A 19655-nucleotide genomic window follows, 5' to 3' on the forward strand; every position below is an offset into this window, starting at 1 on the left:
ATAGTAGACCAGACTATGTCTGTACAGTAGATAGTAGACCAGGCTGTGTCTGTACTGTAGTGAGTAGACCAGGGCCCACCTGTACTGTAGTGTAGTAGACCATGGCCCACCTGTACTGTAGTGAGTAGACCAGGGCCCACCTGTACTGTAGTGAGTAGACCAGGGCCCACCTGTACTGTAGTGTAGTAGACTGACTCGTCCAGTTACTTACAGTAGCCAGACTCTCCAGACATGCCCACAAACAGATCTGGGACCAGGCTATGTCTGTACTTTCCTACCAAGCAAAAAGGCAGTAACTGCTCATAGCGTGGAACTGAGAAAAATAGATTTTATTTACCTTGGTTAAATAGTAACTTTAAGCAGTTACTGCTAACATGACCCCCATTTTCTCCTGAACACAATACAATAGAGGCAGGATACTTGTCCCCGTGATTATGCATGTATTTAATATAGTAAAAATTACATTAACTCATTTTAGACCAAATGAGTAGTTACTGTCTTTTTTTTGTGCTTGTTATGGCAATGTAGTAGATTGTCTCTTCCAGTGACTGATATGGTTACTACCCCTACCCCTCTCCAGACCTGTGCCCACCTGTATGAGCTGCGTCAGCGTGTGGGCCTGCCGTCTGAGACACGGGACCCTATCGGGCGTTGCTATGTCCTGAGTGAGGACCTGACAGAGAGGGACGACTTGGACGGAGGGGAGTGGAAGTTCTGCGAGGGGCGACCCCAGGGACACGAACAGTTTGGCTTCTGTCAGCAGGGCCTGTCTGCCGCCTTCACACCAGACAACAACTTCATCATGTTCGGCGCTCCAGGAACGTACAACTGGAAAGGTATGGTGGCATAATTATTATTATTATTATTATTACTAGTATTATTATTATTATTATTATTATTATTATTATTATTATTATTATGATTATTATTATTATTATTATTATTATTATTATTATTATTATTATTATTATTATTATTATTAGTATTATTATAAACAAAGGTTAAATAGTGGGGACTGACACCTGTGCTTGTTGTCAGAAGTGTTTTATTACCATCAAATTGGTGAAATAAAAGAAAGAGAAAATTCACCAATATTATTATTATTAAACAGATCAATCAGTATATCATACGATACAGTGATATTATTATCATTAAACAGATCAATCATTATTATCATATTATTATTATTATTATATTATGATCACTAAACAGATCAATCAGTATATATACGATATTAGTGATAGACCCCTGATCACTAAACAGATCAATCAGTATATCATACGATACAGTGATAGACCCCTGATCACTAAACAGATTAATCATTATATCATATTATTACAGTGATAGATTATGATCACTAAACAGATCAATCAGTATATCATACGTATTATTAGTGATTAGATTATTGATCATTAAACAGATCAATCAGTATATCATATTATACAGTGATAGACCCTAGATCACTAAACAGATCAATCAGTATATTAGTATTATTAGTGATTAGATTATTATCACTAAACAGATCAATTAGTATTATCATATTATTATCTCAGTGATAGACCCCTGATCACTAAACAGATCAATCAGTATATCATACGATGCTTGTTGATAGAAAGTGATCACTAAACAGATCAATCAGTATATCATACGATACAGCAATAGACCCCTGATCACTAAACAGATCAATCAGTATATCATACGATACAGTGATAGACCCCTGATCACTAAACAGATCAATCAGTATATCATACGATACAGTGATAGACCCCTGATCACTAAACAGATCAATCAGTATATCATACGATACAGTGATAGACCCCTGATCACTAAACAGATCAATCAGTATATCATACGATACAGTGATAGACCCCTGATCACTAAACAGATCAATCAGTATATCATACGATACAGTGATAGACCCCTGATCACTAAACAGATCAATCAGTATATCATGCTGGGAATACAGTGATAGATCCCCTGATCACTAAACAGATCAATCAGTATATCATGGCGATACAGTGATAGACCCTGATCACTAAACAGATCAATCAGTAACCATATAAAAATACCCAGACAAAGTCATAATTCAGTTTTAGACCCTGATCACTAAACAGATCAATCAGTATATCATACTGATACAGTGATAGACCCTGATCACTAAACAGATCAATCAGTATATCATACGATACAGCGATAGACCCCTGATCACTAAACAGATCAATCAGTATATCATACGATACAGTGATAGACCCTGATCACTAAACAGATCAATCAGTATATCATACGATACAGTGATAGACCCCTGATCACTAAACAGATCAATCAGTATATCATACGATACAGTGATGTCTTTCTGTCCCCTGATCACTAAACAGATCAATCAGTATATCATACGATACAGAGATAGACCCTGATCACTAAACAGATCAATCAGTATATCATACGATACAGCGATAGACCCCTGATCACTAAACAGATCAATCAGTATATAGGACCCCCATACGATCTCAGTGATAGACCCCTGATCACTAAACAGATCAATCAGTATATCATACGATACAGTGATAGACCCCTGATCACTAAACAGATCAATCAGTATATCATACGATACAGTGATAGACCCCTGATCACTAAACAGATCAATCAGTATATCATACGATACAGTGATTCATAACTCATATTGATCACTGATGTCTCATAATGACAGTTCCATCAATCAGCCCAATAACTAACTGCTGGGAATCAATGACTTTGATCCGTCAGTATGACTACTAAGGCCAATCAGTATATTGGTGGCATTATCTAGCTGAGCTCACGCTCAGGTTAACAGGTCAAGCAGCAGATCGTTATCAATAACCATATTTAAAAAACACCCACAAGTCATAATTCAGTTTTTCATACTCTCCTTGGACAAATCATTGATTTATAAAGCTAATCAATAATACTGATTGGCCTTAGTAGTCATACTGATGGATCAAAGTAATTGATTCCCAGCAATTAGTTATTGGGCTGATCATTATGAGACATCAGTGATCAATATGAGATATGGATCACTGTATCATATGTTATACAGGCCTTAGGTGGAGTAACGATTACATCATGTGGTAGTTGACATCAGCATTGTGTAACCCAGGAGATGACTGTGTCCAGTGGATATCTATGTGTTTTTGTGTGGGAGTTGTCTCTCTCTTCGTGTGCGTGGTGGGTGCTTGACTGTGTGTGTGTGTGTGTGTGTGTGTGTGTGTGGGGGGGGGGGGGTCTGTCTGTCTGTCTGTCTGTTTTTCTATCTGTCTGTCTGTGTCCTATAACTCTGTTCCTTCCAGGAGAGATGCGTGTCCAGCTGCTAAACCAGACACTGTTGGATCTTGGTTTCTATGACGACGGGCCTTATGAGGTGGCGGATGAGAAACAGCTGAATGCTCAGCTGATCCCCGTTCCCTACCATAGTTACCTGGGTAGGACCGTCCCTGCCCTCTGCTGCTTCTCTCACAGTGCTGCTAGCCTGCTGTCCTGTCTCACTGGAGTTCACTGAGCACAGAACAGGAAAGGAGAGAGGGCCTGGGAAGATGACAACAACAGACTGACGGCACACTGTACCCAAAATAAATACCTGTCCGTAGAGCCCCTCCCTGACCTGTCCATACAGCCCCTCCCTGACCTGTCTGTAGGGCCCCTCCCTGACCTGTCTGTAGGGCTCCTCCCTGACCTGTCTGTAGGGCCCCTCCCTGACCTGTCTGTAGGGCCCCTCCCTGACCTGTCCGTAGGGCCCCTCCCTGACCTGTCTGTAGGGCCCCTCTCTGACCTGTCCGTAGAGCCCCTCCCTGACCTGTCCATAGAGCCCCTCCCTGACCTGTCTGTAGGGCCCCTCCCTGACCTGTCTGTAGGGCCCCTCCCTGACCTGTCCATAGAGCCCCTCCCTGACCTGTCCATATAGCCCCTCCCTGACCTGTCCATAGAGCCCCTCCCTGACCTGTCCGTAGGGCCCCTCCCTGACCTGTCTGTAGGGCCCCTCCCTGACCTGTCCGTAGAGCCCCTCCCTGACCTGTCCATAGAGCCCCTCCCTGACCTGTCTGTAGGGCCCCTCCCTGACCTGTCTGTAGGGCCCCTCCCTGACCTGTCCATAGAGCCCCTCCCTGACCTGTCTGTAGGGCCCCTCCCTGACCTGTCTGTAGGGCCCCTCCCTGACCTGTCTGTAGGGCCCCTCCCTGACCTGTCTGTAGGGCCCCTCCCTGACCTGTCTGTAGGGCCCCTCCCTGACCTGTCCATAGAGCCCCTCCCTGACCTGTCCATATAGCCCCTCCCTGACCTGTCTGTAGAGCCCCTCCCTGACCTGTCCATATAGCCCCTCCCTGACCTGTCCATAGAGCCCCTCCCTGACCTGTCCATATAGCCCCTCCCTGACCTGTCCGTAGAGCCCCTCCCTGATCTGTCCGTAGAGCCCCTCCCTGACCTGTCCATAGAGCCCCTCCCTGACCTGTCCGTAGAGCCCCTCCCTGACCTGTCCATAGAGCCCCTCCCTGACCTGTCCATAGAGCCCCTCCCTGACCTGTCCATAGAGCCCCTCCCTGACCTGTCCATAGAGCCCCTCCCTGACCTGTCCATAGAGCCCCTCCCTGACCTGTCCGTAGGGCCCCTCCCTGACCTGTCCGTAGGGCCCCTCCCTGACCTGTCCGTAGAGCCCCTCCTTGACCTGTCCATATAGCCCCTCCCTGGCCTGTCTGTAGGGCCCCTCCCTGACCTGTCTGTAGGGCCCCTCCCTGACCTGTCTGTAGGGCCCCTTCCTGATCGGTCCGTAGAGCCCCTCCCTGGCCTGTCCATAGAGCCCCTCCCTGACCTGTCCATATAGCCCCTCCCTGACCTGTCCATATAGCCCCTCCCTGACCTGTCCATAGAGCCCCTCCCTGACCTGTCCATAGAGCCCCTCCCTGACCTGTCCATATAGCCCCTCCCTGACCTGTCCATATAGTCCCTCCCTGACCTGTCTGTAGGGCTCCTCCCTGACCTGTCTGTAGGGCCTCTCCCTGACCTGTCCGTACGGCCCCTCCCTGACCTGTCCGTAGGGCCCCTCCCTGACCTGTCCGTAGAGCCCCTCCCTGACCTGTCCATAGAGCCCCTCCCTGACCTGTCCATAGAGCCCCTCCCTGACCTGTGTGTAGGGCCCCTCTCTGGCCTGTCTGTAGGGCCCCTCCCTGACCTGTCCGTAGGGCCCCTCCCTGACCTGTCCGTACAGCCCCTCCCTGACCTGTCTGTAGGGCCCCTCCCTGATCTGTCCACAGGGCCCCTCCTTGACCTGTCCGCAGGGCCCCTCCCTGACCTGTCTGTAGGGCCCCTCCCTGACCTGTCTGTAGGGCCCCTCCCTGACCTGTCTGTAGGGCCCCTCCCTGACCTGTCCGTAGGGCCCCTCCCTGACCTGTCTGTAGGGCCCCTCCCTGACCTGTCCGTAGGGCCCTTCCCTGACCTGTCCGTAGGCAGCTCCACTCCACCTCAATATTCTGAATACTTTACCGCATGAAGTAGCTGCGCATAAATAGACCAATCATGGGTGAGAGATACGTCAATAGAATAATACGAGTATTATTATCCCACAGTCATCAGGGCCTGTTATAGACTGGTCCCAGATCAGCTTGTCCTTTAGCGAACTACTCTGCTGCCATACAGCACATGTGTGAGAAGTTGGCTGAAAGCACAAACAGATCTAATTCTGGGTCCAGTGTGAGTCAGACTTGTCGTCCATCTGTTGTGTACCAGTGGTTTACCCACAAACCACTGCAATACCAGGAAGAAGAACACACACACACACACACACAATCACAGCACACATTTCTTTCTCACCTGCACTCCCTCTTTCTCTCTCTTTGTCACCCTGTTCCCCCTCACCACCTCTCCTCCTCTCCTCCACTCCCCCCACCGCCCCCTCTCTCTCCTTCATCTTCCTCTCTCTCGGGCCTCAGGGCTCTTGTTCATGGCTAGTCCTGATGAAGATGCGCTGGTGTACAAAACTCTGGAGCCACGCTCCAACTGGCCCATGTTTGAGGACGTAGCTCAAAATAGCTACTTAGGTTTGTAGCTGGGAGTGAAACACACCGTAGACTTACCTTGACTCTCCTGTCTACCCTTAATTAACACACTGTAGATTTACCCTGACTCTCCTGTCTACCCTTAACACACTGTAGATTTACCCTGACTTTCCTGTCTACCCTTAACCCCCTGTGTTGGTTTACCCTGACTCTCCTGTCTACCCTTAATTAACACACTGTAGATTTACCCTGACTCTCCTGTCTACCCTTAACACACTGTAGATTTACCCTGACTTTCCTGTCTACCCTTAACCCCCTGTGTTGGTTTACCCTGACTCTCCCATCTATCCTTAACCCCCTGTGTTGGTTTACCCTGACTCTCCCATCTACCCTTAACCCCCTGTGTTGGTTATGTGCTCACTGCTAGCCCTTCTCTACTGTAGAACCTGTGTATAATCTATGTCGATTTCTCTTTGTGTTACAGCCTGTCTGTCTCTATGGTGTAGTGGTCTGTAAAGCCTGTCAGTCTGTATGGTGTAGTGGTCTGTAAAGCCTGTCTGTCTGTCAGTCTGTATAGTGTAGTGGTCTGTAAAGCCTGTCAGTCTGTCTGTCTGTATGGTGTAGTGGTCTGTAAAGCCTGTCAGTCTGTATAGTGTAGTGGTCTGTAAAGCCTGTCTGTCTGTCAGTCTGTATAGTGTAGTGGTCTGTAAAGCCTGTCCGCCTGTCAGTCTGTATAGTGTAGTGGTCTGTAAAGCCTGTCAGTCTGTCAGTCTGTATAGTGTAGTGGTCTGTAAAGCCTGTCAGCCTGTATAGTGTAGTGGTCTGTAAAGCCTGTCTGTCTGTCAGTCTGTATAGTGTAGTGGTCTGTAAAGCCTGTCTGTCTGTCAGTCTGTATAGTGTAGTGATCTGTAAAGCCTGTCAGTCTGTATAGTGTAGTGGTCTGTAAAGCCTGTCAGTCTGTATAGTGTAGTGGTCTGTAAAGCCTGTCAGTCTGTCAGTCTGTATAGTGTAGTGGTCTGTAAAGCCTGTCAGTCTGTATAGTGTAGTGGTCTGTAAAGCCTGTCAGTCTGTCAGTCTGTATAGTGTAGTGGTCTGTAAAGCCTGTCAGCCTGTATAGTGTAGTGGTCTGTAAAGCCTGTCTGTCTGTCAGTCTGTATAGTGTAGTGGTCTGTAAAGCCTGTCTGTCTGTCAGTCTGTATAGTGTAGTGATCTGTAAAGCCTGTCAGTCTGTATAGTGTAGTGGTCTGTAACGCCTGTCTGTCTGTCAGTCTGTATAGTGTAGTGGTCTGTAACGCCTGTCTGTCTGTCAGTCTGTATAGTGTAGTGGTCTGTATAGCCTGTCTGTCTGTCAGTCTGTATAGTGTAGTGGTCTGTAAAGCCTGTCAGTCTGTCAGTCTGTATAGTGTAGTGGGCTGGAGCTGTCCAGGGGTACTGGTTTTAATATTATTCTTTAACGACTTCGCACAAACCAGAAAGTAATGCAACAATGTGCCTATGAAACGATATATTAACGGTATTATGAATAAATGGTGGTTTATTTGGTGGCATTTCGTAGTGTGACTGATTTGACTAATTGCATTTGTACTGTACAAAGTTAGAGGTGCGCTATTTGATAGATTCCCCCACTCCCCCTACCTCGGGCTTCCAGTGGGGAGACCTGAGGTCATCCTATCCCCCCCGCCCCATCTCGTACTTCTGAGTGGGAGACCTTCCCAGGCAGTAGCCAGCCTAGCTCACAAACTAGAATCAGGGCTCCGACTCCGACAAGATCAATTGACCCACAGTCCCACACTGACGTGAGCAAAATGAGCGATAGAAAACCGGTCTTTGTGTGCGGGCGCCCCGTGTCGCCCCCCGGCAAGCTGCCACCCTGGACCTCTACCTAAATCCACCACTGGCTGTATGTCTACATTCTTATCTACATTTAGTAGATACAAGTCACTTTTCTAAGTAAATAAAGGTTTTCGATATAAAAGAAGTAAGCAAAGCAGAAAGAAAAGAAAAGACAAATGAACAACGTGTTCTGAGATCAACATGTGATACAGTTCCTATAGTAACGGTGTTCCAGTGAAGCTCATAGGAACAGAGCCTTCAGAGCGTCTTCATTTTGAAGGCGTAGTTTAAACTCAGCGGTCCTTGGATACGTAGATACTGGCTCATTCCCTTTTTTTTTAGATGGCTAATGGACACGAACCAATAACGTTCTGTCCCCCGGATCGATTGTTCCCATCAAACCTGTAAATCTCTTTATTCACCTCCTCCTCCTCTATACAAACCAACGGGACTATGTCCCCATATGGAGCCCTATTGCCTATACTTAGCATGACTTTTAACTAGAGCGTTATGGGCCCTTGTCAAAACGATTGCACTAAGGTTCCATTAGAGATGCCTTGTCCCTTCTCCATAATGATCACTCCTCCTCCACTTCCTTAATGCCCATTTTAACCTTTGACCCCCTCACGTCTAACAGGCAGCATGCCTCCATCGATCCTGATCCTCTAACCAAATGACATAATGACTGGACATACATACGGAGCTATGCACGCTTACTAACAGACAGTAGTGATATTACTGGTGATTTATAGACAGACAGTAGTGATATTACTGGTTATTAACATATAGACAGTAGTGATATTACTGGTTATTAACATATAGACAGTAGTGATATTACTGGTTATTAACATATAGACAGTAGTGATATTACTGGTTATTAACATATAGACAGTAGTGATATTACTGGTTATTAACATATAGACAGTAGTGATATTACTGGTTATTTATAGACAGACAGTAGTGATATTACTGGTTATTAACATATAGACAGTAGTGATATTACTGGTTATTAACATATAGACAGTAGTGATATTAGTTATATATAGACAGTGTGATATTACTGGTTATTATATAGACAGTAGTGTTATTACTGGTTATTAACATATAGACAGTAGTGATATTACTGGTTATTTATAGATAGACAGTAGTGATATTACTGGTTATTAACATATAGACAGTAGTGTTATTACTGGTTATTAACATATAGACAGTAGTGATATTACTGGTTATTAACATATAGACAGTAGTGATATTACTGGTTATTTATAGACAGACAGTAGTGATATTACTGGTTATTAACATATAGACAGTAGTGATATTACTGGTTATTAACATATAGACAGTAGTGATATTACTGGTTATTTATAGACAGACAGTAGTGATATTACTGGTTATTAACATATAGACAGTAGTGATATTACTGGTGATTTATAGACAGACAGTAGTGATATTACTGGTTATTAACATATAGACAGTAGTGATATTACTGGTTATTAACATATAGACAGTAGTGATATTACTGGTTATTTATAGACAGACAGTAGTGATATTACTGGTTATTAACATATAGACAGTAGTGATATTACTGGTTATTAACATATAGACAGTAGTGATATTACTGGTTATTAACATATAGACAGTAGTGATATTACTGGTTATTAACATATAGACAGTAGTGATATTACTGGTTATTAACATATAGACAGTAGTGATATTACTGGTTATTAACATATAGACAGTAGTGATATTACTGGTTATTAACATATAGACAGTAGTGATATTACTAGTTATTAACATATAGACAGTAGTGATATTACTGGTTATTAACATATAGACAGTAGTGATATTACTGGTTATTAACATATAGACAGTAGTGATATTACTGGTTATTAACATATAGACAGTAGTGATATTACTGGTTATTAACATATAGACAGTAGTGATATTACTGGTTATTAACATATAGACAGTAGTGATATTACTGGTTATTAACATATATAGTGATATTACTAGTTATTAACATATAGACAGTAGTGATATTACTGGTTATTAACATATAGACAGTAGTGATATTACTGGTTATTAACAGTAGTGATATTACTGGACATATAGACAGTAGTGATATTACTAGTTATTTATAGACAGACAGTAGTGATATTACTGGTTATTAACATATAGACAGTAGTGATATTACTGGTTATTAACATATAGACAGTAGTGATATTACTGGTTATTAACATATAGACAGTAGTGATATTACTGGTTATTAACATATAGACAGTAGTGATATTACTGGTTATTAACATATAGACAGTAGTGATATTACTGGTTATTTATAGACAGACAGTAGTGATATTACTGGTTATTAACATATAGACAGTAGTGATATTACTGGTTATTAACATATAGACAGTAGTGATATTACTGGTTATTAACATATAGACAGTAGTGATATTACTGGTTATTAACATATAGACAGTAGTGATATTACTAGTGTTATTTATAGATAGACAGTAGTGATATTACTGGTTATATAGACATAGTGACAGTAGTGTTATTACTGGTTATATAGACAGTAGTGATATTACTAGTTATTAACATATAGACAGTAGTGATATTACTGGTTATTAACATATAGACAGTAGTGATATTACTGGTTATTTTAGTAGTGACTGGTTATTAACATATAGACAGTAGTGTTATTACTGGTTATTTATAGATAGACAGTAATGTTATTACTGGTTATTTATAGACAGACAGTAGTGATATTACTGGTTATTTATAGATAGATAGTAGTGTTATTACTGGTTATTTATAGACAGACAGTAGTGTTATTACTGGTTATTAACATATAGACAGTAGTGATATTACTGGTTATTTATAGTCAGACAGTAGTGATATTACTGGTTATTAACATATAGACAGTAGTGATATTACTGGTTATTAACATATAGACAGTAGTGATATTACTGGTTATTTATAGATAGACAGTAGTGATATTACTAGTTATTTATAAACAGACAGTAGTGATATTACTGGTTATTAACATATAGACAGTAGTGATATTACTAGTTATTTATAGATAGACAGTAGTGTTATTACTGGTTATTAACATATATACAGTAGTGATATTACTGGTTATTAACATATAGACAGTAGTGATATTACTGGTTATTAACATATAGACAGTAGTGATATTACTGGTTATTTATAGATAGACAGTAGTGTTATTACTGGTTATTTATAGATAGACAGTAGTGTTATTACTGGTTATTTATAGACAGACAGTAGTGATATTACTGGTTATTTATAGATAGATAGTAGTGTTATTACTGGTTATTTATAGACAGACAGTAGTGTTATTACTGGTTATTTATAGTCAGACAGTAGTGATATTACTGGTTATTAACATATAGACAGTAGTGATATTACTGGTTATTAACATATAGACAGTAGTGATATTACTGGTTATTTATAGATAGACAGTAGTGTTATTACTGGTTATTTATAGATAGACAGTAGTGTTATTACTGGTTATTTATAGACAGACAGTAGTGATATTACTGGTTATTTATAGATAGATAGTAGTGTTATTACTGGTTATTTATAGACAGACAGTAGTGTTATTACTGGTTATTAACATATAGACAGTAGTGATATTACTGGTTATTTATAGTCAGACAGTAGTGATATTACTAGTTCTGGACTTAAAAGTACATGCTTAATGGAGAGTCTCTTGAAAATACTTCTTAGTCCTGGACTGGCCTTCATATGTGTTTGGGAAACTGGCCCCTAGTCTCTTGATTGAGTGATTCGTATTATTCAGTCAGTACCCAGCAGCAGCAGTTTTACACTGTGTTTCTCCTAAATCAGATTATCGTTGGATAGGGAGCCCAGCCCAGTCAACTGCTCAGTCAGGCCCAGGTTTTCCAGAGTTCCTGCCAAAATAAATACAGCCAATGAAAAGTGAAATGTCAGTTTTCTAGATTTTTATATTTTTATATCTGACTCACACGATGTTCCGTTAAAAAAAAATCCCCGTTGTAAACTACTGATAAAATATGCTATCAGATAATGTAAGTAAAGCTGCAACAATATATTTAGATCCCATTCAGATTTCAGCTTTCCGTTGATTCTCGGGCTATGTAGCTTTTTCAATTTTTTATTTATTTTTACCACATAGTCTCACCGAACATTAGCTTTACAACTGTGAGGCTTGACACTTTGACAGCTGCACAACACAACTGTGTTTGATGTCTTTCCTCAGGGGGCCACATTCCCCAACCCGTTGGGTCCCATTTTGCTTTTTAAAAACATAACGGGACAAAGCCTCGGTTCCCTTTTATAGCTTTCAAATAGAAGATTGGACTTCTGAGGAAAAGGAAAAGGCGGATCAGACTGCTTCGTGAAAGGGAAACTGTGTGGTAAATCCTTCACTAAAGGCCTGATAAAAAGACTTCCTGGAGTTGTAATGTTGACTTCTGTGGTATTTAGGCCTTTCCTTTTACTGGTTCTCAATTCAAACTGTATCATTCCACACACCTGTCTCCCTGGAGCTGCTCAATTACATGTCTGTTTGTCTACGAGATGCTTTAGTCTGTCTTTGTGTCTGTTTGTCTACGAGATGCATTAGTCTGTCTTTGTGTCTGTTTGTCTATGAGATGCTTTAGTCTGTCTTTGTGTCTGTTTGTCTACGAGATGCTTTAGTCTGTCTTTGTGTCTGTTTGTCGACGAGATGCTTTAGTCTGTCTTTGTGTCTGTTTGTCTACGAGATGCTTTAGTCTGTCTTTGTGTCTGTTTGTCGACGAGATGCTTTAGTCTGTCTTTGTGTCTGTTTGTCGACGAGATGCTTTAGTCTGTCTTTGTGTCTGTTTGTCGACGAGATGCTTTAGTCTGTCTTTGTGTCTGTTTGTCTACGAGATGCTTTAGTCTGTCTTTGTGTCTGTTTGTCTACGAGATGCTTTAGTCTGTCTTTGTGTCTGTTTGTCTACGAGATGCTTTAGTCTGTCTTTGTGTCTGTTTGTCTACGAGATGCTTTAGTCTGTCTTTGTGTCTGTTTGTCTACGAGATGCTTTAGTCTGTCTTTGTGTCTGTTTGTCTACGAGATGCTTTAGTCTGTCTTTGTGTCTGTTTGTCGACGAGATGCTTTAGTCTGTCTTTGTGTCTGTTTGTCGACGAGATGCTTTAGTCTGTCTTTGTGTCTGTTTGTCGACGAGATGCTTTAGTCTGTCTTTGTGTCTGTTTGTCGACGAGATGCTTTAGTCTGTCTTTGTGTCTGTTTGTCTACGAGATGCTTTAGTCTGTCTTTGTGTCCGTTTGTCGACGAGATGCTTTAGTCTGTCTTTGTGTCTGTTTGTCTACGAGATGCTTTAGTCTGTCTTTGTGTCTGTTTGTCGACGAGATGCTTTAGTCTGTCTTTGTGTCTGTTTGTCTACGAGATGCTTTAGTCTGTCTTTGTGTCTGTTTGTCTACGAGATGCTTTAGTCTGTCTTTGTGTCTGTTTGTCGACGAGATGCTTTAGTCTGTCTTTGTGTCTGTTTGTCTACGAGATGCTTTAGTCTGTCTTTGTGTCTGTTTGTCGACGAGATGCTTTAGTCTGTCTTTGTGTCTGTTTGAAAAATGTTTCTAGCTGTCACATCATTGATTTTTCTGTCGTTGTTTCCAACGATTTGAATGTTTTCCGACACAGCCGCCGTCTCTGTGTTTGTCTTTGAGCGTCTCCCTGTATGTTGACCTTTGGACTAACACAGGTCACTGCCAATCCTCTCCTCTCCGTCTCACACCACCGCATGTTGGACTGGAACATAGCTGTAGCTGTTTAGTGTGTTTGCCTGTTTTTAAATGTTTTATTATTTGATTTGTATCTGATATTTTTTTTCACACTGGTTGTTGAAACAAAGTTACATTTTCGCACCTCACGCACGTTCACTTCCCTCTTCTTTCTATATTTCACTATTACACTATTACACTATTACACTATTTCACTATTACACTATTACACTATTTCACTATTTCACTATTACACTATTACACTATTTCACTATTACACTATTACACTATTTCACTATTTCACTATTACATTATTACACTATTACACTATTTCACTATTACACTATTTCACTATTTCACTATTACACTATTTCACTATTACACTATTACACTATTTCACTATTTCAGTATTACCCTATTACACTATTACACTATTTCATTATTACACTATTACACTATTACACTATTACACTATTACACTATTTCACTATTACACTATTTCACTATTACACTATTACACTATTTCACTATTACACTATTTCACTATTACACTATTTCACTATTTCACTATTACACTATTTCACTATTACACTATTTCACTATTACACTATTACACTATTACACTATTACACTATTACACTATTTCACTATTACACTATTTCACTATTACACTATACCTGAATTGTATGCAGACACACCCCTCACATTCCTGAGGGAGTAAATCCCATTGAAGCAGAAGCAAGATGAACGCTAGACTGCTCTGTTTACGTGCTTCCTGAGCAGCAACATCTGCTGCATTAGAGTAACACAAGAGATCTGCCTAGATGTTACCTCATGTTTCTCTTCCTACCACACACATGGGCCTCGTCTTTATCTCTTTATGGGGGAGAAGACACAGACACAGACAGACATACACAGACAGACACACAGACACACACACAGACACACAGACCAACAGACAGACAGACAGACAGACAGACAGACAGACAGACAGACAGACAGACAGACAGACAGACAGACAGACAGACAGACAGACAGACAGACACACACACACACACACACACACACACACATACTGCTCTCTCTGACAGGGAGGAGGGCAACTCGTCCCTCCCTTTACGACAAACTCAGGGACATTACACTCATCATGTGTTTTCCATTAAATCAATAGCCACTTAGGCTACATTTTATTACAACAAGGATGAGAGAACACTAAAGGAGATGAGCTTAGAGAGAGACTATGGTCGATATACAGTATACAGTACACACACACACACACACACACACACACACACACACACACACACACACACACACACACACACACACACACACACACACACACACACACACACACACACACACACACACACACACACTCTACTTCTAATAACTGTTATCCCATGATGCCTTGCTGCAGGTTTCTCGGTGGACTCTGCTAACGACATAATGAGCCATGGGGAGCTGACCTTCGTGGCAGGGGCTCCGCGAGCCAATCACACGGGAGCGGTGGTGCTACTGCGTAAAGACAACGTGTACCGCCTGGTGCCACAGCACATCCTGTGGGGAGAGGAGCTGGGTTCTTCCTTCGGGTACTCTGTGGCCACGGCTGATCTCAACAGTGATGGGTGAGAGACACATCGACTGCTACTACCACTACTATTGATGGCAGTGTACAGGAATGCATACACAGTTAGTCTGTAGCCATAGTAACCATGGCACAACAGTAGCTTAGACCCTATTTCACATTTATTGTAGCTTAGACCCTATTTTATATTATCTAAGGCTTTTGTGGTGTGGCGGCCATCTTAAATACAGGGTGGGTGTCATGTTTTGGCTGATAAATGTACCAAATGGTCAAATCTAATCAAATGTTATTTGTCACATACACATGGTTAGCAGATGTTAATGCGAGTGTAGCGAAATGTTTGTGCTTCTAGTTCCAACAATGCAGTAATAACCAACGAGTAATCTAACCGAAACAATTCCAAAACTACTGTCTTATACACACAAGTGTAAAGGGATAAAGAATATGTACATAAAGATATATGAATGAGTGATGGTACAGAGCGGCATAGGCAAGATGCAGTAGATGGTATCGAGTACAGTATATACATATGAGATGAGTAATGTAGGGTATGTAAACAAAGTGGCATAGTTTAAAGTGGCTAGTGATACATGTATTACATAAAGATGCAGTAGATGATATAGAGTACAGTATATACATATACATAAGAGATGAGATGAGTAATGTAGGGTATGTAAACAAAGTGGCATAGTTTAAAGTGGCTAGTGATACATGTATTACATAAAGATACAGTAGATGATATAGAGTACAGTACATACATATACATAAGAGATGAGATGAGTAATGTAGGGTATGTAAACAGAGGCATTAAGAGGCATTGTTTAAAGTGGCTAGTGATACATTTTTTACATGTATGGCAGCAGCCACTTAATGCTAGTGGTGGCTGTTTAACAGTCTGATGGCCTTGAGACAGAAGCTGTTGAACAGTCTGATGGCCTTGAGATAGAAGCTGTTTTTCAGTCTCTCGGTCCCCGCTTTGATGCACCTGTACTGACCTCGCCTTCTGGATGATAGCGGGCTGAACAGTCAGTGGCTTGGGTGGTTGTTGTCCTTGATGATCTTTATGGCCTTCCTGTAACATCGGGTGGTGTAGGTGTCCTGGAGGGCAGATAGTTTTCCCCCGGTGATGCGTTGTGCAGACCTCACTACCCTCTGGAGAGCCTTACTGTTGTGGGCGGAGCAGTTGCCGTACCAGGCGGTGATACAGCCAGACAGGGTGCTCTTGATTGTGCATCTGTAAAAGTTTGTGAGTGCTTTTGGTGACAAGCCAAATTTCTTCAGGCTCCTGAGGTTGAAGAGGCGCTGCTGCGCCTTCTTCACCACGCTGTCTGTGTGGGTGGACCAATTCAGTTTGTCCTTGATGTGTACGCCAAGGAACTTAAAACGTTCTACCCTCTCCACTACTGTCCTGTCGATGTGGATAGGGAGGTGCTCCCTCTGCTGTTTCCTGAAGTCCACGATCATCTCCTTAGTTTTGTTGACATTGAGTGTGAGGTTATTTTCCTGACACCACACTCCGAGGGCCCTCACCTCCTCCCTGTAGGCCGTCTCGTCGTTGTTGGTAATCAAGCCTACCACTGTTGTGTCGTCCGCAAACTTGATGATTGAGTTGGAGGCGTGCGTGGCCACGCAGTCGTGGGTGAACAGGGAGTACAGGAGAGGGCTCAGAATGCACCCTTGTGGGGCCCCCGTGTTGAGGATCAGCGGGGAGGAGATGTTGTTGCCTACCCTCATCACCTTGGGGGCGACCCGTCAGGAAGTCCAGTACCCAGTTGCACAGGGCGGGGTCAAGACCCAGGGTCTCGAGCTTAATGACGAGTTTGGAGGGTACTATGGTGTTAAATGCCGAGCTGTAGTCGATGAACAGCATTCTCACATAGGTATTCCTCTTGTCCAGATGGGTTAGGGCAGTGTGCAGTGTGGTTGAGATCGCATCGTCTGTGGACCTATTGGGGTGGTAAGCAAATTGGAGTGGGTCTAGGGTGTCAGGTAGGTTGGAGGTGATATGGTCCTTGACTCGTCTCTCAAAGCACTTCATGATGACGGAATTGAGTGCTACGGGGCGGTAGTCCTTTAGCTCAGTTACCTTAGCTTTCTTGGGAACAGGAACTGTCCTTGCTGTCCCCAGTCCACCTGACTGTGCTGCTGCTCCAGTTTCAACTGTTCTGCCTTATTATTATTCGACCATGCTGGTCATTTATGAACATTTGAACATCTTGGCCATGTTCTGTTATAATCTCCACCCGGCACAGCCAGAAGAGGACTGGCCACCCCACATAGCCTGGTTCCTCTCTAGGTTTCTTCCTAGGTTTTGGCCTTTCTAGGGAGTTTTTCCTAGCCACCGTGCTTCTACACCTGCATTGCTTGCTGTTTGGGGTTTTAGGCTGGGTTTCTGTACAGCACTTTGAGATATCAGCTGATGTACGAAGGGCTATATAAATAAATTGGATTTGAACAATGGTGGCCCTCTTGAAGCATGTGGGAACAGCAGACTGGGATGAGGATTGAATGAATATGTCCGTAAACACACCAGCCAGCTGGTCTGCACATGTTCTGAGGACGCGGCTGGGGATGTCGTCTGAGCCTGCAGCCTTGCGAGGGTTACCATGTTTAAATGTTGTACTCACGTCGCCTGCAGTGAAGGAGAGTCCGCATGTTTTGGTAGCGGGCCGTGTCAGTGGCACTGTATTGTCTTCAAAGCGAGCAAAGACGTTGTTTAGTCTGTCTGGGAGCAAGACATCCTGGTCTGCGTTGGGGCTGGTTTTCTTTTTGTAATCCGTGATTGACTGTAGACCCTGCCACACACCTCTTGTGTCTGAGCCGTTGAATTGCGAATCTATTTTGTCTCTATACTGACGCTTAGCTTGTTTGATTGCCTTGCGGAGGGAATAGCTACACTGTTTGTATTCGGTCATGTTTCCGGTCACCTTGCCCTGGTTAAAAGCAGTGATTTGTGCATCCACAAATCAGACATTTTTTACTTGAATGAGAGTACCCACTGGTCACACACACTGATCGAATCAGTGTTGTTCTTTCCCCTAACCCTACCACCCCTCCCCTCCCTAACCTTACCACCCCCTAACCCTACCACCTCCTAACCCTCCCCTAACCCTACCACCCCTTCCCTAACCCTACCACCCCTCACCTAACCCTACCCCTCACCCCTCACCTAACCCTACCACCCCTCATCTAACCCTACCACCCCCTAACCCTACCACCCCTCCCCTAACCCTACCACCCCTTATACCCTAACCCTACCACCCCTTCCCTAACCATCCAGTTTAAACACCATCCAGTTTAAACACCTACCACAAACACCATCAGGTTTAAACACCATCCCCTCACCTAACCCTACCACCCCTCATCTAACCCTACCACCCCTCATCTAACCCTACCACCCCTTCCCTAACCCTACCACCCCTCATCTAACCCTACCCAGTTTAAACCCCCTAACCCTACCACCCCTAAACACCCCTAACCCTACCACCCCTTCCCTAACCCTACCACCCCTTCCCTAACCCTACCACCCCTCACCTAACCCTACCACCCCTCATCTAACCCTACCACCCCTCATCTAACCCTACCACCCCTTCCCTAACTCTACCACCCCTCACCTAACCCTACCACCCCTTCCCTAACCCTACCACCCCTCACCTAACCCTACCACCCCTCATCTAACCCTACCACCCGTCCCCCTAATTGGAGTAAACTAATGGACAACAACACTTAGGCGCTTACTTCCAGCTCATACATGCTATATACATTTTACGGACACAGTATATTTTACATTAGTTATCTTGTCGTTTTTTAAAATATATTTAGTCCCGGCCTTCAGCTTCCCTCAACCTCAACTCTTCCCATCTATGTCTGAACACCATCCAGTTTAAACACCATCCTTAACACCATCCAGTTTAAACACCATCCAGATCACCATCCATTTTAAACACCATCCAGTTTAAACACCATCAGGTTTAAACACCATCCAGTTTAAACACCATCCAGAACACCATCCATTTTAAACACCATCCAGTTTGAACACCATCCTTAACACCATCCAGTTTAAACACCTTCCAGTTTAAACACCATCTAGTTTAAACACCATCCAGTTTAAACACCATACAGTTTAAACACCATCAGGTTTAAACACCATCTAGTTTAAACACCATCCAGTTTAAACACCATCCAGTTTAAACACCATCCAGAACACCATCCATTTTAAACACCATCCAGTTTGAACACCATCCTTAACACCATCCAGTTTAAACACCTTCCAGTTTAAACACCATCTAGTTTAAACACCATCCAGTTTAAACACCATACAGTTTAAACACCATCAGGTTTAAACACCATCCAGTTTAAACACCATCCAGAACACCATCCAGTTTAAATTTTTCTATTAGACATATATTTTTTTCAACTGTGCTGTGATGTTTCACAAAATGTTATTT

General features: G+C 42.8%; 1 protein-coding gene and 1 long non-coding RNA gene across 9 annotated transcripts in view; one reads left to right on the top strand and one right to left on the bottom strand.

Moving 5' to 3' along the window:
• Window positions 1-553: 553 nt before the first annotated feature.
• itga7 (integrin, alpha 7) overlaps window positions 554-19655 on the top strand; it is a 79626-nt gene continuing 60524 nt past the window's right edge. Inside the window, exons 1-3 of the mRNA XM_052528617.1 lie at window positions 554-836; window positions 3324-3455; window positions 15040-15247. Of these exons, the coding sequence (XP_052384577.1) occupies window positions 554-836; window positions 3324-3455; window positions 15040-15247 (623 nt within the window). The remainder of the gene's footprint in view (window positions 837-3323; window positions 3456-15039; window positions 15248-19655) is intronic.
• LOC127932072 (uncharacterized) lies at window positions 3463-5941 on the bottom strand. Of its 8 annotated transcripts, XR_008143903.1 has the most exons (6): window positions 5315-5941; window positions 5075-5146; window positions 4667-4762; window positions 4115-4162; window positions 3803-3970; window positions 3463-3610 (listed from the first exon to the last, which is right to left on the bottom strand). It is a non-coding gene; the product is annotated as an uncharacterized LOC127932072 (long non-coding RNA). The 8 variants fall into 8 exon arrangements; XR_008143899.1 differs by lacking the exon at window positions 4667-4762 and having other exon boundaries at window positions 3803-3898; window positions 4067-4138; window positions 4835-5146; XR_008143898.1 differs by lacking the exons at window positions 3803-3970; window positions 4667-4762 and having other exon boundaries at window positions 3463-3754; window positions 4067-4138; window positions 4835-5146.

This window comes from Oncorhynchus keta, chromosome 10 (genome assembly GCF_023373465.1).
Source record: "Oncorhynchus keta strain PuntledgeMale-10-30-2019 chromosome 10, Oket_V2, whole genome shotgun sequence".
Classification (NCBI taxonomy): Eukaryota; Metazoa; Chordata; class Actinopteri; order Salmoniformes; family Salmonidae; genus Oncorhynchus; species Oncorhynchus keta.